The sequence below is a fragment of the Catharus ustulatus genome, chromosome 1, assembly GCF_009819885.2.
Source record: "Catharus ustulatus isolate bCatUst1 chromosome 1, bCatUst1.pri.v2, whole genome shotgun sequence".
NCBI classification, from domain to species: domain Eukaryota; kingdom Metazoa; phylum Chordata; class Aves; order Passeriformes; family Turdidae; genus Catharus; species Catharus ustulatus.
This window is the reverse complement of record NC_046221.1, coordinates 147,172,513-147,198,849: the sequence shown is the minus strand read 5'-3', so window position 1 is coordinate 147,198,849 and position 26,337 is coordinate 147,172,513. Positions and strand designations below refer to the sequence as shown.

The following is a 26,337-nucleotide window of genomic DNA, read 5'->3' as shown; positions in this document are numbered from 1 at the left end:
CCTCCCCACTGCAGAGCAATCTCTCAGTGCAGAGGAGCTGACTGGGACCTCTAACACGTTAGTCATAAATTCATATAAAATAAAGTTGTGATGCTACTCTATCTTGATATATGTTTGAATTCTGATGAAGAAGCATCAGTTGTAATCATTGTATTAAAATAAATTCCTTCAGAAATGCAAAGGCTACCTTCTATTTTTAAATTGAAGGTCAGCTTAAAAATGTATTATTCAGGTGCAGGGTTTTTTGGTTTAGTTTGAGAGGTGGTTTATTTCATTTGGGAGAAAAATTTAGGTTTTTTATTTGGATTTATGGTTCCTGGAGTCCATAAACTTATGGACTTATCAGAAAACATACAAGTGCTTGCTGGCCTTAACCCCATAACACTCCACAAAGAAAACAAACCCTTTCCAAACAAATTCTGGATCTTTTTAGAGTAGTCAGTTTACAAAGGCAAAGGTACCTTTCATTCTGAAAGTTTACAATGATAGAAGGAATCATGTTAATGAATATCTTTCTTTATCTGACTAATATTGATTTCATCTGAAGGAATGCTTCTGTGAGTAAATCTTGTATCAAGGCTGAACAGAAGTATTTTTGCAATATGACTTTTATCATGTTAGATAATTTTGTATCTCTAGTAAATAATTTTCTACTGACATTTTTGTATAACTTACTGCATTTCCTGTTCTCACAATTTGAAATAATAAAACAGAAACTCAGATGGTTTAGCTCAAAAATATTTTTATAATTAACAGTGATAACCAAACAATGTTAACAAAATGTCAAGCTTAACACCATTCAGTTCTCTGAAAAGATTTGCACAATCATTTTCAAATTAAAATGCTGCATCTTCTCTTGACTAACAAAAAGTCAGAAGAGTAATAGCATAAGAAAAAAATATGATGAAGAACAATGATGATATCTATTGTTTTTGTGTAGGAAGATATGAGATCATATATTTGTCATGGTTCATTGGTGGAATCATTACTTGGAGAAAAACCAAAACAAATGTTCCCATTCTGCAGGAGTTGCTATACAATTGTTTTTTCTCTCTCTTTCAAACCGGAGAAGGAATTGTAAAAAGGCAATGCTGACAGCAGATTCACAAATCAGTTAAAAGTTATTCATACTGAAAAGATCAAATCTTACCTGATTTCAAGATAAGTGTTTTTGAAAAACAAAAGCTTATTAGAACTCTTCAAGATTTTATAGAGAGGGATAAACTTGTTAAAGCTTTTTATTTTCTCCCATATGTTTATGAGAATCTGGATGAGGTCAGAAACACAAGTTTTCCTGATATTTCACCTGATACAAGAAGTTTTTCCCCAATTCTTTATTTCCTCTGATGTCTTGGAGGCCACCAGTGAGAACTTCTATTGTTTGGCTAGGAGGATTGTGTGCAATAGTAAGGAAAAGAGAAGGCAGCTCTTTGGGTATAGAATAAAGTACAGTAATTTCACGAATACAAGCCGCAGCAATTTGACAAAAATTTTGGTGGAAACCCGGAAGTGCGGCTAATAGTTGGGGGCGGTTAATATGTGAATAATTTTCTGACATTTACAACCCCAGACGTGCCAGCCAGAGTGCCGAGCCAAGCACCTGCCAGTAAAAGCCGGCATTCCGCGATTGTTACAGTGTTACTGTGTTGCCCTGGCTCCCTGCAGGCAGCACAGGGGGTGGGGAGAGAGGCGGGAGAGCTCTCTTCTTCCATCCTCTGCCGCAGCCCAGGGGAGGAGGGGGGGGGGGGGGGCGCGCCGCCATTGCCGCGGTTCGGGGAGCCGACGGGGGCCCTGCACCGCCATTGCTGCGTCTCGGGGAGCCGACGGGAGCCCCGCGCAGCCATTGCCGCGGCTCAGGGAGGAGGCGGGGTGCTTTGTCCGCGCCCGCCGCCGGCGCCACGGGCACGGGAAAGCTCCGTCCCCGCCCGCCGCCGCTGCCGTAGCAGTGGGGGAAGCTCCGTCCCTGCCTGCCACCGCGGGGCAGCGCCGACCCGGGGTGACCGAGCCCAGTGGCAGCGGCGGCCGGCCCCGAGCGGCAGCACCAGGCTGGGCCACCTGGCCCCGTCAGCAGCCCCTAGTGGGCCGAGCCTGCACAGCCTTAGCTCAGCCAGTAAACCCCGCCCTCCCGCGGTTCTGTTACTAATTGCACGCGGGTCCTCGCTGCGAACGACAGAGCGGCTTATATTCGGGTGCGGCTTATTTATGGACAAAAACCGAAATATTTGCCAACACCCAGAAATGCGGCTTATACTCAGTGCGGCTTGTATTCGTGAATTTACTGTAATCTAAAAAAATATATAGCAGAATATGTATTAAGGAAAAAAATCTGAAAGAAGGTATGCAGATCTTAAAATGACAAGGGCAGCCATCAAAATGAGTCTGTAATCTAGTACAACGGAGTGATATCATATTAATGTAAAGAAGAAATATAGGATAAACATGTATAAATTGGTACTTTATTCCATTATCTTTCGTTGAATTGATTAACGATATACAGTGATTCGGAGACTTTGACATAGTCACAATAGTTGCATTTCATTAATTATTTGGACTGCATAATTTCATACTCATTATCACTGTGTAGTTGGGAAAGGAAAGAATAATTCATAGAAAGGTTTACTCTAGAGTGCTTTGTGATAAAGCTACATCTGCCAGTCTGAACAGCAGCTTCAGTTAGTAGTTAATCCAAAAGGTTTTTGCAGTATGTTCCAGGTTTAGGAAAGGAAGAGATTTCTGAAGAAAGGCCTTTGGTATCTTTTTAAATCTTAGATATTATAAAACTGGAGAAATTATACCAGAAAATTCATTGGCTGTAATTTTCTAATCTCATAATGTAGTGATAGGTATTAGCATCTGGACCATGACGGCTGGTATGCCTATGTAATGTAATTGTGGGAATTATTTTCTTTCCATTGAGATAGCTTATCTTGCATTTTTACTAGATTCATGTGCTAAGTCTTTTCTTGCATGAACAACTTCTACAGAACACTGCTTAAACAGACCTTTTCAATGTATAATTATCCTCTTTTAATACTTAAGAACTAGGCAAAATAACAATTTCAGAGCATCTTATCTGAACTGCCTGACCTATCATTTAATCACTCCATCATTTTATATACTCCAATCTTATTTATCTCTTTTAAATTGCCTCCTTTCATTCATTCTCACAGTCTCTGCACATGTTTTTTCCCCTTGTCATTGCTGCATTATTTCTAAAGAAAAATGAATGTAGTTGATCTGTTACCAACTGTCTTATATCAGTGTAATGTTTTGGACTTCCCTGGATTTATTCCAATATGTATCAGAAGAGGATGTGATCTACTACTTCAGAGGAAGAATTTTAAGGTGCATTAACTCAAAATAAAAGAATTAATAGAATTTTATGTGTTCACATGCAAATTTTCAATGTAAAAAAATTTAGATCATTATTTCAGTGTAAGATTTTATTCAGATAAACAAAATTATGTCCAGTAAAGCCACTTAATTTTCATTCAGAAGTGTGTTAAATAATATCAAGCTACATTCCTTTTCATCCACTTTCATTTTCTCAAATACATTTTTGTGGTACATACAAATATATACCTGATTTTTTTCCATCTTTCACCTCTTAAATGATTTAATCTCTGTAAAATTCTGATATCTCTTCCTTTGCCCTTTTCAAAAATCAGTACCCATATCATGAAGCATCCATTTAAAGAAAAAAGAGCTGCAGTACAGTATTCTTTCTCTCTATTTGCACTCCACACAAGTTACAGCCTGATACAAGTAGGTATTATGTACACTAACTTTAGAAAGTATCTGCATTCATACAAATTTAGAACAATGCAATTAAATTTTTGATTTGTTTATAGATGGTATAAACTCTTAAGAAGACATAGGCAAGGAAAGAAAGGTAGTGATGTAGCCTCATATGTTAAGAAGAGTTTTCTAGAGTTTGATGCTGCTGATGATAGATTTGAGTGCTTCTAGGTAGGAATCAGGAGAAGACCAAGAAAGCAGGTGTCATGGTGGGAGACTGTCACAGACCACACATCAGGGGGAAGGGATGGCTGAAATACTCTATAAGCAGATGGAAGAACTATCATGATTAGTAGTTCATGTGGGGGACTTCCACTTTCCAGAAGTCTGCTGGAAATAAAATACAGTAGAAAGGAAGCAGCCTAGGAGATTCCTCATATCTGTTGAAGATAATTTCCTGACACAGCTGATGAGGGAGACAGCTAGGGAAGGAACCTGTCTGAGAATGCAGAGTTTGTGGGAGGTGTGATGGTTGCGGACCAACTCGGACATAGCGATCATGAAATTTTCCGTTCCCAGAGAAGTAAGGAGTGGGCCTGATGGCGCTGTCACCTTGGACCTCAGAAAGGCATTCTGGCCTGCTTGGGAGACCTCCTTTGGGGGTTTGTCCTGAAGGGCAAAGGAGTCCAGGAAGACTTGACATTCTTCAATCAGAAAATCCTAATTAGAGGTGCAGGCTGTCCCCATTCACTGAAAGGCAAGCAGCGGGGGGAGACCATTCTAGATGAACAAAGAGCTATGTTTGGAATTCGGGAATCAAAGGAGAGTTTATGACCTTTGGAAGAAGGGGCAGACAACTCAGAAGGACCAAAAGGATGTTGTGAGTTTACGCAGGGAGAAAATTAGAATGGCCAAAGCCCAACTGAAACTCAACCTGGCTACTGCTGTAAAAGATGATAAATATGCTCCTAAAAAAACACAGTAGCAAAAAAAGGAGGGCTAAGGAGAACCTCCATCATTTCCTGGATCTGCAGAAAAGCCTAGTGACAAAAGATGAGGAGAAGACTGAGGTAATTAATGACCTCTTTGCCACAGTTTTTAACAGTAGGACCAGCTCTTCTCTGGTTCCTCAGACCCTGGAGCTGGAAGAGAATGAAGCCCTGTAATCCAAGAGGAAATTATCTACATGGATCATACTACACCACAGGAAAATATGAAATCGATATACAAGAGGGGTCAAAGGGAGGATCCAGAAAAGAATAGGCCTGTCAGCCTGACCTCTGAGACAGGGAAGGTCCTGGAGCAGATCATGTTCAGCATCATGACACAGCATGTCAGGGGATAAGGCCAAGTCGCTGGGGATTTATGAAAGGCAAGTCCTGCTTAGACAAACCTGATCTCCTTCTGTGACAGGGTGACCTGCTCTGTGAATGAGGGAAAAGTTGTATAGTTTCCCATGTCATTCTCCTGGAGAAACTGTTCATGGCTTGGATAGATGCACTCTAAACAACTGTCTCTATGTCTGGGTCCAGAGGGTGGTGGTGAATGGAGTTAAATCTAGCTGACAGACAGTTTTAAGTGGTGTTCCTCAGGGCTCAGTATTGGGGCCAGTTCTGTTTAATATCTTAATGATTTGTCAAGTGGATTGAGTGATCTTTCAGTCAGTTTGAAAGTGACACCGTGTTCGTGGTAGTGTTGGTGTCATGGAGGGTAGGAAGGCTCTGCATGAGATCTGTACAAGCTGGGTCAAGGTCAACATCAGTTATATCACATTCATCATGGCCAAGTGTCATATCCTGCACTTTGGTCACAACAAACCTGTCAAGTGCTACAGGTTTGGAACAAAGCACCTTGAAAGCTGACCAGCAGTAAAGAATCTGGGACTGGACATGATCCAGCATGTACACAGGTGGCCAAGAAGGCCAACAGCATCCTGGCTTGTATCAGCAATAGAGTGGCCATTGGTACTAAGACAGTGATGATGCTCCTGTACTCAGCACTGGTGAGGCTGCACCTCCAATCCTGTGTCCAGTTATGGTCCTCTCACTACAAGAATGACATTGAGGTGCTAGAGTCTGTCCAAAGAAGGGGAATAGAGCTGCTGAGGGAAGTGGGAGTATTTAGTCAGGACAAAAGGAGGGTCAGGGATCACCTCATGACTTTACAGCTACCTGAAAGGAGGGTGTACTGAGGTGGGTGTTTCTTCTTCCAAGCAACGATTGATAGGGCAATACAAAATAGCTTTATGTCAGGGGATGTTTAGATGGAGTATAGGGGAAATTTTTTTCCCCAAAAATGTTGTCAAGCATTGGAAGAGGCTGCTGAGAGAATTTGTGGAGTCAACATCCCAGGATATACATAAAAGATGCAGGTGTGATGGTAGATATGGTGTTTAAGGACATGGTTTAGTGGTGGACTTGGCAGTGCTGTTTTGGACTCAATGATTGTACAGGTCTTTTCCTATCTAAATGATTCTCTGATTGTAGATGCCACCATAATAAATGTGATCAAACAAGTACTTCTTTTCACCTCCTTGTTACCATCCTTATCAATGTACTGTCTGTCACCGTTATGTGCCAAGTAATTTACGGTCTTGCAAGGCTTTTGTAAAGGACTTTACCTAAGCTTTTCAGGCATTCAGATAAGCCATACCTGCTCTTTCTCCACTGTGACACTTTTTTGAAGACTGGCATCCTCAAACACAATTTTTCTCTCTTCTTCTTTTTTCTTTTTGTTTTTTTTTTATTACTGTCCAGATTGTGCTCTTCTGAATGTCATGAGTTTAATTGTTGTTTTTATGAGTTTTCCAAACCCCAGTGTATGAATGGCCCTTTAGTTACCTGTTTTTCTTAGTAGTCTTGTTAAAAATATAGTGCTATCTAATTCATTGCATCTTACATGTATTTTGAAAGTCATTAAAAAAAAAAATTAACAGAGGATTTTATACCAATCTTACTGCAAAAGAAACAAGCTGAATAACATTGTTTTATTTTCATGAAGGCAGAAGAGTGGAATGAGGGGAATGAAAGTTACCCATTGAGCATTTTTTGAGAAGAGATCTTCCAAGTCTAATGTAAATTTTCTACTTGCTAATCAAGTCTCTACACAGCCAGACTGTGTAGGATTGCAACACAGGCAGTTCTGCTGCTGTCTTGTTCTAAATGTATTTTAGTTTCAATAACAGAACTAATATAACGAATTTTGCTGAGTAATAAAGGAAGAAAATAGAAAAGAAAAGCACATCTGGTTTGGTTTGGAAGTGCTTTGTGATTTTGCAGGTAGGAATTATCTCCTTTCCTTTCTCTTGGAGAATTTTTTCTAATGAGTCATTTACAGCTGTTTGAAGGGCAGCAAACTTTATAGATCTCATTGTGTATAGCTGTAGTATATTTTCTTCTCTGATTTTTATTTTTTTTCCTAAGGCAAGGCTGCAATAGTTATCTTAGTTCAATGTTGCTATGCCATACTGTTATCAGTTACGTCTGATCCTTATGAATTAATGATAATGATCTATGAACTCCTATGTCTTAACTTTTTATATAAATGTTTTGCCATATAGAATCACAAGGAACATTAAGTTAGAGAAAATTAAAGAGAAAAGTGACCAGGAATGTCATAATTTGTGAACTCAGTAACAGCTCAGTGTAAATCTTTTAGAGTTCTTTCATCTCTCTTGAGCTCATTAGCTGTAATAATCTTCCTGATTCTGGGTCAGTCATTGAAGTGTAAAACTCTCAGGGATATGATTATATTTACCTGTTGTTCAGACAATTTTTTTTCGACATCCACGGACTGACGAGAAGGGTAACTGTAGCTAATGCTTCTGCCTTATTCCTTAGGCATTTCGGAAATCTTTTAACTCAGCCAGATGGAATATTCCAGTATGTTTCTCAACATTATCTCATCTTCCCCTGTAGCAGGTAATGTGAGCCAAAGAAAGGTTACTAGCTTAAGTAGGCAATAAACTCCCATAAAATGAAGTTTGAAAAGCAGATAAAGGGATGTTTTCTCTCATTATATATTTTAAAAGTATTGCTGTCGATAATCATTAATGGTTTTTATCTCATTCCTAACACTACTTATGTCTACTTTTTTTCCTTAATTTTAACAGTAATATGAAGATTAGAGAAATATTATTTAAACAATTTCTCCAAAAATGCAGCATACAATTTATTGCAATGAAGACTTGTTTAAGTAAAGAATTCATGCAGAAGCTAGAAGAAAATACTGAAAAAGGATTGAGTAGTTCATTGCAACAAATATGTGAAACAAAATAAAGTAGTAAATATAAAAACATAGTGTTACCAAGATGCTAAAATATTGTCCATCATACACTGATACAAATATAGCAATCTTTACAATTTTTCCCTGTAAGGGAATTTTAGTATTTGGTGTCCTAAATTAAATTAATTATAAAACAAAAGGATTTATATAAACAGTCTGTAAGTAATATAATTTTTTTTTCTGGTCTTGTTCATAGTATATTAAGGTAACTGGAAGAGAATATTTGTACTTAAATGGTCATTAAAGAAATGCATTTCATGGATGACACAAATTGGGTGCTGTTTTATTTCAAAAATTAAGATGTATTTAGTACAGGGCTTAACACTTAGAAGGAAATCAGTTAAGCAGGCTAGAATTACCTGGTATTTTTTCCAAAGCATGGGTTTAGTATAATATTAGACCTGTCAATATTTATGGATTTAAAATTAAAATAAAATCCATATCTTGTCTCTTTATAAATCCAGAATCTTTAATTGTTTGTGAATTGTGAGAAACAAGTTGTTTTGATTTTTTCCTGCTCACCTGAAAAAAAAATCAATTCAGAATTTCATAGAGGCATGAACAATTTAAAATATATTATTTCAATTATTCTTGATGTTTATTAGTCTGTGTGGGGTCATTAACCCTATGAACATTTAGGATTTCAGATTTACACAAGGAAAATAGTAATCAAATCTAGAGGCAAAGCAGACTAGAATGTTTCATGTTGAGAGTTTGCACAGGACCACCTAGTGAGGTGTTATCCATAATTATTGATATATTGTTTTTGACAAAGCATTGCTAATAAGAATAAATACAGATTTTTTTCCTGTGGTGTTGATAAAGTACAAAGAAAGACAAAAAGTTAAATCTTCAGATTTTCTCCATGTTGAATATAATTTTGAAATATACCTCAGTGTTGTTAAACTGTATGTTTTCTTACATGGATAGGGTTGGAGTTCACTGTTTTAAAATTCCCACTGGACAACTGAGGATTTTGAAGCAGGTGAAGAATTTTTGTGAGGTTGTTTTGTGAACAGAATCACAAAGTACAAAAAGGATCTAGACAACATGTCCCACACTTACTAAATGAAACATAAGAATATATTGACTTTTTCATGCAAATAAATATTCTTACCAGGAACAGTCTTATTCCCAGAATTTCTGAGTATTTGGTAAACACATTTTTGGTATCTAATCTTCTATTTCAAATTAAAGCTAATGTGTTAGTTTCATTCGGTGGCTAATATGTTGTCCAGTGGCACTTAAAAAAATTAAATCACAATTAAAATTGATTTTGTTCCCTCTTTTTGTGCTTATAACATTTATCAGGCAAAGACAGATGCAATACATTCTAGCATTATTGTTTTCAAAGGTAACAACTTGGAGTGGTGATTTTTTTTGCCTTTGAAGTATTGAGAAGTCCTCTCTGAAGTTTCTTACTGCACATATGATCAATTTTCAGAGAGCTGTAATGAACTTCTACATTTTTAAAAAAGTTGCAGAATCTGTGCGTGGAGATATCTATTCTGTAAATGGAGACCCTTTCAGCTTTCTGGTGAGTTGTAAGAGTTACTCTATTAATCAACTCAATCAGAGTTTAACCTTCATATAGAAGTTCATATTACATATTCAAAAAGCCTTCCCAGTATTAATGATCACACTCTCTTAGTAGGACACAATTTTTTTTATAGCCTAGCAATCTGGCTTTTTGAATGCACTGAGCAGCAGTTGTATTCCCATCCCTGCAGCATCAATCATATGCAGTTTGCCACCATAATTCAATAAAGTCAATATATCCTTTACACCTAAGAGGTAAGTGCTGTTTCTTAGAAGTTGTTGGGTTCACTGTGCACTGACTTCAGCTTGTTACAGTGTGTTAATACCCTAGTCACATCCCTCAAATTACAACAAAGTAATTAAGAGAAACATAAAAATATAATTATATTTTGTTTGAAAATTCTGTAATTTCCATGCAGACTGGGTAAATTATTCATACTGGATGTGGATTTCATTTTCACTTTATTGCACTGATAGCATAATCACATGGTCCTAATTATAGAGATAGTAAATAAGAGAGAAAAGAATATACCACCTCCTACTCCTAAAAAATTTTCCACTGGCACACTAAGGACTAATTAAAATTTATTATTGCATCATATTCTGCACCAACACAGAAGTTTTGTAACAAAAGCCTGTGTAGGAAGGAAGGAATCAGAGGGTTACTGCTAGGACATTTTTCAGTGAGTACTTTCTTTCTCTCTAGCATTTGTTCAAATGCTTCAGATTGTTCCCAAAAAGCTGTTGCTGTTGGTCACTGATGTAATGTGAGCTGGGAAACTCTCGAAAACTGGTGTGGAGCATTCATTTGCAACAGCTGAAGAGCTAATACAATTTTCAGTTTCTCTTGAAGAACTGGTTAAGCTGTAATGCTATTACGCACTATTTCCTTCACTGCCGTGTCTCCATCAACTCCACCTTGCACACAGAAAAATGTGATTTAGGATTTGAGACAGATGCAGAGAGTAGTCGAGCAGCCTACTTACCTTCTGCACTTCTTGGATCTGGGGGAGAAACTGTTACATAGAGTTGAAACAAACAGCTTGATGGTCCTGCCATTTCTGAGATGATGTGATGGCTTCAGTCATTACTGTTGGAACATGCGGACAGACTTCACCTTGCTGTGCTGGTCACATTGCATTCTTCTGCACACACTACAGTGACGGCATCAACGATGGCAGCTCTGTGTTGTAATGTGCAGGTAGGAAATGAAGACCACACATTGAGTATGCACTGCTCAGGTGCCTGGCCCTCATCTCTTTCAGAAAAGGCAGAGGAAAAGAAAACACTGTGAAGCTTACAAGTAAAATTACAAGTAAATACTGAGGTTTATAAACAGTTGTCCACTTTTCCATTAATTTGCTCCTGTCCTGGTCTTGCTTGAGAATAAAAAAGGAAATAATAATTGGAAAGGACTAAGCTGTAGATGTATCTTTGGCAAAATTCTTCCCCTTGATCTTAGGCACCTGTGGAACAAGTGTCTAAGTTGACCTAGATATTTAAATTTCTCTTATAGCCAACAGGATGGAATCACTTTATTTGATTGCAGTCTGATAGACAGGACTAAGCATCACTGAATCTATTGTCCAGGACTTGACTGATAATAACAGGAGCCTTGCTGTTAGGACATTGTAAACACCCACATTTAATCAAATTGTGCTCTTTATATCTCATTTGTAAGCAGATGAGAGAAGAATAAATGTCAGTAGTGGAACATAAAGATGACTTAAGCCCCTGGACTGCATTCAGCAGCTAGAGGACTCTGGATACACCGGTAGAAAAGTTACTGGACGTGCAATTAAGGCTGAAAAATAAATCTGCTTTTACAGAAACACAATTTGCAAATTTGGATTTGATCCTAAGAAACAAATTTAATGAAAACTAAGACACTCTGGAAGATATGAGTATGAATCTGACTTGCAATTAACCTGTGTCAAATACTCTGTGGGACACATAAATTGGGAGAACACAGAGATCGAGGACTTGAAATTGAGTTTAGTATACCCCAATAATTACTGTGAACAGATAGCTATTACATGGGATGTCACTCTTAGCTAGACCAGAAGTTCATGTTGGCACTAAGAAACCCTAATAAAAATGCATTTGGATATAGATTCAAAGAGGATTTGATTTATCATTTTTTTATCATATGGAAGGAAAAAAAAAAGAGATAAATAGTTTTACTCAGACATTCCAATCAATTCTGCTTCCAACTGCAGCAACTATCACAGAAGAGAGTGCCACACCAGGTGGCCACTCTCCTCTCACACAGGTACTTTGATACAATCAAAGCTTTTTCAATGTTGGAGAGTTTTTTACCATGCCCCACTTTTCTGGTATTATTTTTTACCAAAACTCAATCGAAATTCCACTCCCACACCACACACAGGGTGAGACTGAGCATTTCCTCATCACAAGGATCATTGTGGGCTATTAAAAAGAATATTTAATTCCCTAGGGAAGTATCATTATATGTGTTTCCTGTCTGTCTGTTTGTCTATCTTCACACGCATGCATATATACAGAAATCAAATATTAAAAAAATCCTTCCCATGAGAAAGGCTGTCTCTGTATTCAGATTTGCTCTCTTATAAGCAGACATTTGCTTTTGCTGCAAAGAAGTAGAGAATCAATAACTAACAATAACATATTTTTGTGTTAGGGAAAGAAAACAGCATAAAAAAGAGGTGAGGTCCAAATATCTATACCAAGAAGATCCAACGCTTATTTTTTTTAATGCCAAAATATAAATCAAAGTAAAAAAAAGTGTCTTCCTCCTGAAATTTTTGTTAGGTAAGACACTGCTATCATCTGATATTTAATAAAAAGAATATGATCTGAGAACGACACAAAGGTTTCTCTCCTCCTTGTTTCCAATTGAACAAGCTTTAATACTCCATTGAGATTCTTTACTACTGGGGATATTTCAATGCAGTACAATTTGTTTCAAAGTAATAGCTTTCCTGTTAGAGCTAGTTTGTCATGTCAGAGGGGATGATTATTCATGATAAGCCACTGGCAATATTACCAGCAATTTTTTAAAAATGTAGGGTACTGATTAATTTCAGAAATATTAGCTACTGAAAGCAGACATCAGTACTGCAGAATGGATGAGACACTTGGAGTAACAGTTGCCAAAAGGTGAAATAAGCTAAAACCTGGGAACACATCAATTACAGATATAAAGTCACCCAATTTAATAGAAAATTACGTGTTTTGCTTACTTGATCAGAAATAACACTGGACCCTGCTGAGTATTAATGATTCCGTGGGAGGAACTGGATGTCCGAGACTATTATGTAACAAATTAAGTCTCAAGAAATAATCAGTACTTTCTTTTTTTTTCCTTTTTTTTCTTTCTTTTTTTTTTTCTTTCTTTTTTTTTTTTTTTTTTTTTTTGTGCTGATACAAGCTGAAACCCAAGAAGAAAGACTCAGTCTAGACATCTGCATTTTTCCCATGCATAAATTGCTGGGAGTAGTTATGTTATAATAGTATGTAAGAGGCATTAGTGAATATGCAATACATAGTACATTAGTAAAGTACGTCCAAATTCCAATCAGCAGATATGGCAGAAAGTAAGTAACATGCCAGATTCCTTTTACCCACACAAATGAATATGAAGACATTTTGCTAGCAATATCTCGATATTTACAAGAATACTTTTTTAAAGTAAAATGGTATAACTGTCCTAAAACAGTTTTACAATCCAAGTATGCTATCCAAGTCAGAACTACTTACCTAAATATTTTTTCTTCTTGTTTCTGTTACTTCAGTGCTGCACTGTTTCACCGTATTCTTTTGAGGTTTTTTTTAATCCATTCTTAAACATTTTCTTATGACTTTTCACATAATTTTTTTTCTCTTTGTTGTGCATCCCCACTTCAGGTGATCCAGTATTTTTGGCCAGAAGATGTTGTTGGCTGGAGTATGGAAAAGGGTAATTGGTCAGCTCTGGAGACCAAATGAGTTTAGTTGGTGTGGTTGGGTTTTAGTTTCTTTCTCTGTTTGCTATTTTCAATGGAACAGGGAAAGGAAGACACCAATGATGCCATTAAATATTTATCCCTCTTTCCCCTTTCTGCAAATGGTCACACTGTAGCTTAAAGTTTTATTTAAAACAGGTAGAGAGATAATTCTTGATGGTGATGACCATACATGGGGAGGTTTATCTCACATGGTAGACTGGAAACATCAGCTAGGGTGGATGAATTAGTTCATATTGTCTCTGTACCTCAGAGTCATAGTAAGAGCAGCTGGCCAGGGGTACTTCTCATCAGCTGTACAGCTCATCTCATCGGTTCACATCAGCTCCTTACATTTTGCTATAACATGCAGATTTCCTCCTTAGCAACTCGGGGTATGAAGTTCACCTATCTGCTTTCACAGCGAAGCAGGTTTTCTCTTGAAAGGACCAGAGTAAATATAGAGAGTAATAGTAACAGCTTCAAAAGAGTCCTGTGACTATTGGGACCAAAACAAAATCTGAAACAACCCTTGATTATTTTGCTCGAGTCTATAACATTTTTGCATTCTTATCTCTACTAAATAGTGTAAATAAATCAAGAAGCTACCAGTGCCACAGAGTTGAACACATTTGTACACCTTTTGTTGAACAGTTTTAATACCTTTTCTAGAAATTTTTTCATGACTTTGAAGTGCTTTCCATGGTATGGAGAAATAAATCTCTGATTTACTTTTTAGAAAATTGTTTTATTTGTTAAATACTTCATATTTTAAAGTCAAACTCTCCAGTGATGACATTTGCTTTCTAAATGGAAATAACTGGAATTTATATATACATATAAATAATATATTATAGATAATTAGATAACATAGGTAATTACATAATATAGATTATATAAACTGTATCAATAATGCTAAATTTATTGTTTTCATTATATCAATAAATTAGGTACCATTAAAAAAAAATCTTACAAGCTCAGATATTGCAGTAAGTAACAACAGTCTTTATCTTTTGATATTTCCTTAGCCTAAACTGCCTCAACAGACTACTGAAATTTAGATTCTGGCTTATGATAAAAAAAAAAACAAACATATTTATGACACATAAAAGTACATGGTAAAGATATTTATCCTTTGACCTTCTGCAAATTCAGAAATGTACAATGTGAATAAAGTCAAAGTCAAAAATTGAGCAGAACTGACAATATCTGAAAAATTACTTTTGGATTCAGACACCTGAAGCCATTGAAGAAAATCATAGCAGTCTGTAGATTTTTAGATGAGAAGAATTAATTTTAATATATTTAAAGGCTGCTTCAATAAAAAGTTACCTTTTGTAGAAATTTTAAGTGTAAAAGACAGAATTAATTTCTGTATATAAAAGGTGTTTAAATTTTTCCAAGATGTTTAAATTGTGCTCCTTTCACTTTTAAAAACTGACAGAAATTTTCCCATAATGGCAAATTCTTCATGGGAAGTTCAGGAGAACTCCCTGCATTCAGTTGACCCTTATGTAGTCTGTGTCTCTTTGAAGTGTGTTGGATTTTTTTTGGGTTTTTGTTTGTTTGTTTGGGTTTTTTTTTTTTTTTGTTTTCTTTTTTCTTCATTATTATGTGATCTAGAAAATGAAAAGCAGAAAACCCCCTGGAGTCTGGAGTATATCAAAGACTATAGCTGGATTTTCCTGATGCTGCTTTCTTTAATCCTCAACAAAACTTTAATTCTGCTATCTTCAGATAGTTTAGGTTATTGTACAGTACATGGAGTGCATTTGATACAACAATCCAAATCCTACAATAATGGTAGAGTAGCATACAGTAGGTACAGTAATAAGAGAGTAGCTATTGACATCAAGTTCTCTATGTCTCTCTGTGAAAGCTGATGTTTTACTGGAGAAGGTAGAGTTTCAGAAGCATGAAACATTAGTTAAGTAATTATTTCTCAAGTCTATAGAAGGGTCTCAAAGGTCTGAATTTCCATATGATCTAAAGTAGGAATGTTTTTATTTTAATTTTTTAAAATTAAATTTTTTTTAAGATCAACCCTGTGAGTGAATGAGGAGAACTTCTAGGCTGTTTATGTCTGAAGTCATCTGAGCTGCCATAGAAGTCTGTTTTTTACTTTTTGGAAGAAGGAAATAGAATATAGGGAGACTGTCTGTGGTGGTGCTCAGTAAATACTGTTTAATTTCTATTGGCAGAAACTGTAAACAAAGCCTTCATTTTGTCCTGATTTTCCAAGCACTGAGTCTTCAAAATCTCTCCTAGTCTTGCTGAAGTCACTTCAAACCAACACTGAATTTATTTCATAGTGCTTCTTTCCTATCTGAATGCTTGATAAAAATTTTATCCTTATTCTTACTTTTTTACTCCTTCTCCCCCCTCTTTGATTAAATCTATGATGTTTCAGAAGGTTTATGGGTACTGTTTCTTTATTTCTCTAAAGCTATATATGAATTTTAGCAGATTACTTATATTTACAATAATATTTTCTGTCACCTACCTGAAACTGCTGCAAGATGTTCAACACCAGAGGAAATACAGTATATTTCCTCTCCTCTCCTCTCCTCTCCTCTCCTCTCCTCTCCTCTCCTCTCCTCTCCTCTCCTCTCCTCTCCTCTCCTCTCCTCTCCTCTCCTCTCCTCTCCTCTCCCCTCCCCTCCCCTCCCCTCCCCTCCCCTCCCCTCCCCTCCCCTCCCCTCCCCTCCCCTTCCCTTCCCTTCCCTTCCCTTCCCTTCCCTTCCCTTCCCTTCCCTTCCCTTCCCTTCCCTTCCCTTCCCTTCCCTTCCCTTCCCTTCCCTTCCCTTCCCTTCCCTTCCCTTCCCTTCCCAGAACTTCCCTTCCCAGAACTTCCCTTCCCAGAACTTCCCTTCCCTTCCCAGAACTTCCCTTCCCAGAACTTCCCTTCCCTTCCCAGAACTTCCCTTCCCTTCCCTTCCCAGAACTTCCCTTCCCTTCCCAGAACTTCCCTTCCCAGAACTTCCCTTCCCTTCCCAGAACTTCCCTTCCCTTCCCAGAACTTCCCTTCCCTTCCCTTTACAGTGGTCCATACACTAGATCTGAGATTTTAATGAACCAAGTATATAATGACAGAGTTTTACTGTGTATGCCAATGGGCTTCAAATTTAGTGAATTCAGCTCAGCATTATATTGTCTGTTTCCTTGTCACATTATAATTAATTTGAAAGCTAATTAATGTTACAGGATATTTGAACTTTAAGAGTGTAGTACTATATCTATCTTAATTTCCTCAGAAGTTATTTTTGTTTCAAACATTATTTTGTTGAGGGTATTTCCTTGTATACCACTACTGCCAAGAGCAAAGACTCCTCAAACACCTTATTAAGTGACTGTTTCCCTTAAGAATTTTCTTATTTACCAATTTTACAGTATTGTTAATCAATTATTCTGATATGGAAAAACTCAACTTACTCTTTATATTTTTGCAAATAAAATTTCTTCAAGCCCTGTTATCTACTTATATCTTAGAGACCCAAAGACCTGTGCTTTAAAGCAAAGTAAACTATAAACTGTTTTAGAAGCTATTGTTTGACCTGATACTGCAGTGCTTGTATCTTACAACTGTCTTCTTGAAGTTCCCATGAAAAGAACTGGCTACTTGTCAGCATGTTTTAATAAAATGAAAATTTTACTCTAAGATATTTTATTTAAATGTAAGTTAGGAAATCTCTGCAATATTTTATTTCTAAAAAAACATAATAATTCAAAATACTGTTGCCAGTATATAGTATTCTGAGTGGTCTTCCCTGTCATTTTGACTTGCTGGGAGATGGTTCTAAGCTAACTTTACAAATATCACAATTTAATTATGAAATCATCAGTTTCTCAGACCACACATTTGAATTTAAAAAAAAACCCAGCAAATAAAGAACAATAAAAATCTTTATATATGTGGTTACCTTTGCAGAGAAAAGGAAATGTAAAATAAATATAGTTCTTTCAACAACTTATCTTTGCAATGGAATTTCTGTTCCTGTCTTCTCCACACAATAAATTTCCTATGTTATCAAACACAAAACTTGCATTAATTCATTTTCAGACATGCCTTTGACATGGTGTTCTCTTTAGGGTTGCTGGAAAGATTCCTGAAACAATTTCTCATTGTATGATGTTACTTTCCACTTTTGAAGTGGAAGAATTGCAGGAAGAGCAGGTAGATGAAGAAAGAGTGCAAGCTCAGAATACTAATGAAGACACTTTTCACAATTAATTCTCGTAAAATGAGGAAGTCATGGCTCAAAAGGTTTATTCTCACAGGAGTGAGAAGTATGCCATTGAGACAAGAAATTTGATTATTTGAAATCAAAATTAAAGAAGGAAACCCTTCAAAACTCTTTAATATCAATCTAAACCCTCCTCAAGCATAAAAAAATGTGATTGCCCTGCAATTCTGTAGTGCTCACATGTATGAGGGGTATTAAATATGGCCGGATTTCAATCCCATAGAGTATTTTTAATTTGTTCTGTGATGAGATTCCAAATGTCCTCTCTTGTTTTTATGTCTAGTTCTATTGCCCAGATGCTTGTCACATCTGAGAGATTACCCTTATCTGGCTGCATGAGCAAGGAGGCAGTTGTTTTGGAACACATGATCCCTTGTCTACAAGGCATTGAGATATTATGTGAGGAATAGCAGAGAAGTATTGAAATCTCCTTAGAAGGAAAGTTAATTACATACTGGGGAAAAATCCTGGGCATATTTCAACTGACTCTGTTGAAATCAGACTTTCATCTGTGGTGGTGCTTGTAATGCTTTTAAAATAGAAGCAGGAGACAATTCTGTGTCAGACAGTTATGTATAAACCAAAGTAATTACATGCCTAAAGGTGAGTTAAACCCCCTCTATTTTCCTGTGAAGTGACTTAGAGGTTTCTAGATTTATGTTTCATCTTTTTAAAAAATTCCTCAAAGATTGACAACACTATTGAAGTTAAACCCTCTTTGTTTTGAGTTATACAAAATGACAAACAGTTTTCTGTTGTAGAACAAGAAATACAAACAATGGCAATAAATATTTACTTCAATACATGCAATAAAAATTATATGGTTACATTTGTTACATAAGATCCAGTTTCTTATTTTGTTGCCTTTCCAGTTTAAGACTCCTGATGCTCCGAATGTATTCCATATGAATATGAGTAGTTCTTGGTTTTTTTCATTGTTTTAATTGTTTTTTAGACCTTATGTTTTTTCAAAGAAGCAACACACTCAAGGGAGACAGGAAAGAACATAAACATTTGTCCTTCTAGTAGTTTTCACAACTAGGACAAGTGGAAGACAAGACTAAAAAATATTTCTAAACCTCTTTCAGAAAATGTGTCTGTAACAGAGATAAGAAATTAGTCTCTGGAGGAAAAGCAGGAAGTGTTTCAAATGTGGTGATAATATACAATGACTGTTTATTTTTGACTGGTATTCTGTACCATTTCTATTGATTATGTTATAGAGTTTCCAGACAACCCTACCGAAATATTGGAAAAGTCATTTTGGTACCTTGTTAGAGCTTATGCAAGGGCAAGACAATCTGTCTTACTCAGTTATTTACCAAAAAGTATAACCATCTTTTCTCATAGCCTTAAAAAGATGTGAAAAACACTTAAACTTCTTTCAAAAACTTAATGGTGTCTAAACTTCATAATGTCCCAATTTCCAGTAAGTTGTGCAGAGAATAAGCATCAGAATATATTGTTTGAGAAAGCAAATGCTTTCAATAGCAAATTGAAATAAAATGGTAATTTACTTAAGAATTCCCTTGTGACTTGGAACTCCTAAGAGTTGATTTTCAGAGAGGTTCTTCAATGTTCTTTGTGCACTTCACAAAGACAACTTTTTTGGGGTTTTTTGTTTGTTTTTTTAATAAGGCTTTACTAAGCAGGTCTGAGATTTCTTTGGGCTAAAGAAGAGTCCTAAATCAAGGAAATTTGCATTACACATCAAAACCTCCAAGAATTATTTACAAAAACAGAAACTAAAAAAATCCCCAAAAAAATACATATTACTAAGACAGAAAAAGTTGTATCTGTGAGATTTGGAGTAGCTTAGGTTCCAGGGACATCTTACAGAAATCTTCCAGTACTTAAAGGAAGTCTACAAGAAAGCTGGAGCAGGATTTTTTTAGTAGGATGTGTGTGGAGAGCTAGGCTGAAAGCATAGTGCAGGAAGGAATCTCCCCCAATGACTCGCAGCTGTACTGATTACCAAGGAGTGGAAACACCTGAGTCTGCCCAAGCAGTTTGGAGGATATGAAAGAGTGGGTTAGCTGGTTGCTAGTTGCAGTTGCAGGTGCTTTGCAGTTAGAGTATGAGCCTGGAATCTGCTGGAGTAAGAGAAGGTGTCTGCTGGCTGTGCTGTGAGGAGGTAAGGGACATGTGGTCGTGCAAAGGACAGAGAAGATTTGAGTAAGGGTCAGTCAGGGATAGGTAACTTGGAGAGGGACGGTTTGGGGTTAGCCAGTCATGCAGAGTGAAAGGAGTTAGAGGTGTGTGGGACTGCCTGTAACACAAGGAGTCAGTACTGGGTGGAGCTGCCTGTAAGAAAAGGAGTTGGTTACATGTTTGAGAGGTCTGTAAGAGAAGGAGTAAGAGTTGCTTGAAAGAAGTTCATTAAGAGAAGAAGGTATGTAGACTTTGCACCTAAAGGACCGGTGGGGATACCAGCTGTGTCTGTCATGATGTATTACTTATGACACATATCTAGTAATAGGACAAAGGGAAATGGCTTTAAACTGATGAAGGATTAGATTTTAGGAAGAAATTCTTTACTCTGAGGGTGGCAAGATATTGCAACAGGGTCCCCCCAACTCATGGATTTTCCATCACTGTAGAGTTAGGCCAGGTTGGGAAAGCTGGTCTAAAGGAAGTTGTCCCTGCCCATGGCAAGGGTTTGGAAATATAGCATTTTTAGGGTCCCTTCCAACCCAGTCTATTTTTTGATTCCAAGGTGTTGTTTTTTTTGTTTTTTGTTTTTTTTTTTTTGTTTTTTTGTTGGTTTGTTTTTTTTTTTTTTTTTTTTTTTATTTTGGGAAATTAAAACATAAGACAGTAACTATTATATGTGGTCAGGCAAAATAGTAAATGTAGACTTTATCAGCTGGTAGAAAATTCATTATAAAAACTGCTATTGGAGCTGAGATAGAAGTGAGAATTATTTGAAGTACAGAATATCGAATTAAACAGATAGAGATCTATAGGATAGTGTTTTCTGAAATAGCGGAATCTGTAAGGCCTTGTGGATGGCATGGATTCGTGGATGGCATGGATTCCTGCTCCACTGTGAACTGCTACCCAGTTGCAGTGTCCTTCTGTCCTGGTGTGCTGTGGTGCAGGGCTGCTGCTTACATGTACACCTCCCATGCCAGCTGCTGAAGAGAGAGTGGGCTATAATGTCCTGGTAGGAAAGGGGCACCAGTGAGTGTCCTTAGTGTAACAGTGTCCTAGCATGTCTCAAACAGGGACAGTCAACTGTTTTTTCATATGAAAACACAGTAGAATAAGAAAGAAGCTTGCAAGCTGCTGGACACTTGGGGTAGGATGACAAGTATTGGAGAGTAAGAAGGAACTTAGTCCATTACATTGAAGGAGATGATTACCTTTCATATTTGTACTCGCATGGAAAAATTTAAAACTTTGTTTTATTGGACAGTAAAGTTAGTGAAAGAAAGCTCATTTTACACAGAAAAGCGGTATAGTGGGAATGGAAAAGTGTAAGTTAAAGAGAATGAGAAGTGATAAAAAGGTAAATTTCAAACACACTTCAAAGTAAAATGTAGTCATTACATCTGATGAGAGCAGCCTGTTTTCAGTTTTATAAGTGGGCTTAAAGATCTGGGGGTGAGACATGTCAGGACAATTAAAGATAGAAATAAATATATACTCAATATTTATTTCTAACATTCTAATATTTTCCAAAACTGGATAAGATTGATAACAGAAAAATGATAACAAGATTGATAGCATAGGGATAGGTTCACATCACTATGAACTCTATCTCTGTTGAGCTCCAGTAGGTTCTTTGAAGTGCTACTAAAAGGATGATCATAGAGGAGCCATGAAAACTAAGGTGATGATAATACAAATGAACAGAGAGGATCCAGCAGAACAGTCTGTACTGATTTATGGTCAGCGTAAAAAGATAACTACTCTTCGCTGCCAAATAGTGTCAGGTGATCAAAGACCACAAACAGAAAAAGGTGTTGCAGAAACATGCACTGTAAAGCAACAAATGAGTAAAGTAGATGTATTCCAAATGGAAGAGAACTACCATTTAGAGAGACAAGAATAATTTTGCAAATAAGTATGTTGCACAAAATAAGTGGATGTGAACATGGATGACATGATTAAGGAATACTTTAAGATAGGATTGACTATGTTTAAAGATGGGTCCAAGTGAAAGAAATTAAAAGAGATCGTATTATAAGAAAAGATATTGAAGAAAAATGCAACATATGAACAAATGATCTTCCACTTCCTTGGTTTTCTCTTAAAGTATGAAAAAACTTTAATTGAAAGGAAATACACAAGCAACTTAGAAATGTACAAGCATGTTAATCAGTGCAGACTCAGTATAATTATCTTATGGTAATGGCTGCTAATAAAGAACACTCTAAACAAGGGAGATAAAGATTAAATGAAAGGTGTGCAGTACTTGGGAGGTGAAAGGTGGGGAAATATGTTATTAAACAGTATAATTGAATGGTCAGGAGGAAGAGAAAAAACCAAAGATAGTCTTGTTGAGCATTGAATGAGTGTAATTATGGGACATTCAAGGGCAAAGGGTATGGACATGATGTAAGATCTACTTGCTTTGTTAGAAGGCAATGAAAGTTGAATAAATGGATTAAGAACTGCTGTTACTGATGCTCACAATAATTCCACAATGAATCAAAGGATGACTGAATTCAGGAAGAGGAGCTGTGTTTTCTGATTTCAAGTAGTATTTATCCATGTAAAATTGATGAGAATTAAACACCTGAATTTTAAAATCTGGTAGAAAACAATGCGACAGAAACCTTGAATCTTACCAGCTATTAAGAGAGTCTCATGAGTGGTGTTGTTCATCTTCATACTTATTTCAACAAGAGTTTTTCTACTCTAACTTCAAGCTTTTCAAAATTCTTTATTGTATACTTTGAATAAAATTTTCCCTTTAATGAAAAGCAGTTTGCAAGGAAATTCTGCTTGGAATGCTGGTTCTGAAATCTAAATGAAAAAGATCACAGTATATGCTACTAGTTATTTCAGCATGAATTTTACCTCTTGAAAATAAATGTCATGTTTTCCACATTTGATCAGACCAGTCAGTTAATGCACAATGTCTATTTTGATCATACCCAAGTTGGACTGCCAAGGTGAAGAGCATCACAGAATGTATTAACATATGAAAGCAGAGATTAAAGTGCATGTTGTGCACATGAATTCTGTTGGCGTGATTTTTTTTTTATTTTACAGACTAAAAGAGTAGACCTATCAAACTCAAGCTTCACTGTTGGTTCTTTTGGGTTTTTTTCCATTCTTGGAATTAAAAGTGTATCTTCTGACACGTGCATAGCTGTGCTACATTCTGCTAGTCTCTGAAAAACATCCAAGTTATATCATCTTGAGTGTATGAATAATTCTCTTTTGTTATAGTTTGAATATGGAATAAGAGAAGTAATTGGAACTTTTACATGTCATGGATACTTACATTTCATATCTAGGTATGAATAGGACTAATTATTTGATTCAGTATGAAGTATTATACTCCTCAATAAGTTGCATGTTATCGCACAAGGCTCTGTTCCCTCATAGTTGTGGCTCTGGGGTTTTTTTGGTTAGTGGGTTTTTGTTTTGCTTTTAGTTTTTTAATATCATTTTATAGCAGACCTATTATAGATGAGTTTTTCTTTGTAGTTTGTATTGGATTGACAGAATAGTCCATGTGCAATTGAAAGCTTTCATGAAGTATAGAAAAAAAGATTCTGAATTATGGGGCTGTATTATGATCTTGAATCAAAGTTTGGTCTGGAGAGATGGATGAAAATTAACAGTGCGTGCTATTTAATTTTCAAGTCTCTAAGTTTTATCTCTAATTCTATTGATGTAGGCATCAGCAAGAGATTTCTAGGAAGAACTGGATTGATAAATATGTTCTCACAGCAATTTAAAAAGACTTATTACAGAGATTGTATTTGGTAGGAAGTGTTGAAGTTCTAGGATGTAGATCTTGTAAGTAGTTTGATTTTTCTAAAGTGTCTTGTGCACAAACTGTATTCCAAAACACTTTTAAAGTGCTAAATAAAACAGCTGAGCTTAAATAATAAATAATAACACATAAAGAGGATTTAAAAATAGTTCAAGTATGTGAGAGACATGTAGAAAGAGATAGCTAAAACAGGCTGATAACAATGAAGGTTGGGTAGGCACTGATATGAGAATGAATTCTGAGGCAACTTGCAGTAGAAGGTAAAATTTGCTATGTGTCAGAGGAGGTAGAAAAAATCCTAATTACTTTCTAAGAGTATCTTCCCTTTTTTGTCCTATATATCTATGGTACACTGATAATTGTATTAGAAAAGCAGTCATACTTCATAAGAGGCATCTTTTTTCACCATTGTAAATATGTATGAAAAAGCTGAGGGAAAAAAAGTACATTCCACTCTTCTGTTGTCAAGAAAAGTTACTTTACAGCATAGCAATACAAAGTGTAAAATCTCAAGAGATTTATGCTTAGTTCTCCAGGGAAAGGGGTCTCTGTACGTTTAAATGCTCAATGTGAAGGCAAGCTTGTGAATGTGCCATGAAGATGATTTAATGAGCTCAAATTTATACATGTGTGTATAATTTAAGAGTTGGCACCTGGTTTGTTTGTTTGTAGTTTGTTATGAAGTGTGTGTCATCTTTCTGTGAAAGAGCAACTCAGCACTTTGTGCTTTCTCTCAGATGCAATCCCTCTACTAGAAGAGGGCTTGCTCTGAGCATTCTTGGGGAAGAGAAGCTTCAGTGGTGCAAAAGGCAAAGCAGGAAAGCTGATCTAATATTTAAGTGATAAGAGAGCAGAAAGCCTGGAGAGACGATACAGACCTACATTCAGACTACAAAACTGGTGGAAAATAAAAAATATCCTGAAGTCCCAAGAGTTAAGAACTGCCATAACTGAGCACTAAAACTTGAAACAAAAGTATAGAAAAGACCTGCCCTGCCAGTACCCAGTGACTTGGGAGAGATCTTTTTGTAATTATTCTTGTGCTCTTATTTTTTTCCTCAGGAAATTTATTTTCTATTAAAAAAATTAAAATTGTTATAGCTCAAGAAAAATTAGGGTTTGAATATAGGGGAATTTCTGACATTTGAGGATGTTGATGTAAAAAAGGATCTATCAGCAGAGCAACTTTTCAGCTTTCACCCAATGTACTGAATTTGGCTGGGACAGGCTTAATTTTCTTCATGATAGATCCTATGGTCCTTATGTTTTAGATTTGTGACCAAAACAATACGGAACATTTTATCAGTGCCTACACATCATCCAGGCTTCCACTGCTTCTCATACTTCTGGGAATGGGCAAGAAGATGGGAGGGGACACAGATGGGATGTAGATGACCCCAACCAATAAAAGGGATATTCTAGAACATACGGCTGCATGCTCAGTGATAAAAGCTGATGGAACAAAGGAGGAAGGGACCACATTCAGGGTTATGGTGTTTGTCTTCCGTGTAACCATTAGGCCTGATGTAGGCCAGCTTTCCTGGAGGTGGCTGAACACCTGCCTGCCAAAACAGCCAATGAATTCCTTCATTTGCTTTGCCGGCATGTGTGGCTTGTGCTGTACCTATTACACTGTCTTTGCCTCAATCCCCAAGTTTTCTCACTGTTACTTTTCTTTCTCCCCTCCATCCCACTGTGAGGGAAGGGAGGGGGGTGTGGATGGGATATGTGTGAGGGAGCAGCTCTGGGGCCCTGCCTGATCACTGCAGATAAACAACATCCACATGGGGTCAGTCAAAACATGTCAACTGTTAATAATTGCATGAAATAATATAATGATGCAACAGATGGCCATTTTGGATTGAGCCCTTAAGTACAGAGCTTTCATAATCCAGAATTATTTATTATGAGCAAGCTCTTCCCAATCAATTGACTTTCAGTCTTTTCCAGAGCCAAAATACATGGAGGAAAAGCACAAGGCAATAGGTTTAACCTGTATCAAAAGAGCCTTGTATTGAAAGAGACTTACTGTTCCCTTTGACCCAAAAAAGGGAACTGATGGGAATACTTTGCTTCATAGGCAAACAAGTTTATAGATGTTGTTATATATATATTTTTTCAAAGGTGCTACCATATGTCTGTAGATAAACAGTATGGAAAACACATTTGTTAGGTAGGTGGGATTGCGTGGCATTAAGTGGCCAGCATTTGCATAAAAAAATGGGCTTTACCTTTCTAAATGCAGTAGTTGCTCAGAAAGCTTTTGATATATTTTCAGAAATTGTTAATTCTAGTGATGTTTCTATCAAAGGTTGATATAAAAATGGATCACTAACTTTTGTTTCTTTGGTATTTTTTAGGATTTATTTATACCTGTGGTGGAACTTTAAAAGGACTTAACGGCACTATAGAAAGCCCTGGCTTCCCATATGGATATCCAAATGGTGCAAACTGTACCTGGGTTATAATAGCAGAAGAAAGAAACAGAATACAGATCGTCTTTCAGTCTTTTGCTCTAGAAGAGGAGTATGATTATTTGTCATTATACGATGGGCATCCTCACCCTGCAAACTTTAGGACAAGGTAAAGAATAAATATTATTAGAATCTCA

The 26,337-nt window shown here is 36.6% G+C and overlaps 1 protein-coding gene across 3 annotated transcripts in view; it reads left to right on the top strand.

Annotated features, from left to right (window-relative positions):
* The window catches only part of LOC116996510 (CUB and sushi domain-containing protein 3-like), a 614,657-nt gene that overhangs the window by 56,776 nt on the left and 531,544 nt on the right, over positions 1-26,337 (top strand). For all 3 annotated transcript variants that reach the window (XM_033060271.2, XM_033060262.2, XM_033060252.2), the window contains exon 2: positions 26,087-26,309. In XM_033060271.2, the coding sequence (XP_032916162.1) occupies positions 26,087-26,309 (223 nt within the window). The remainder of the gene's footprint in view (positions 1-26,086; positions 26,310-26,337) is intronic.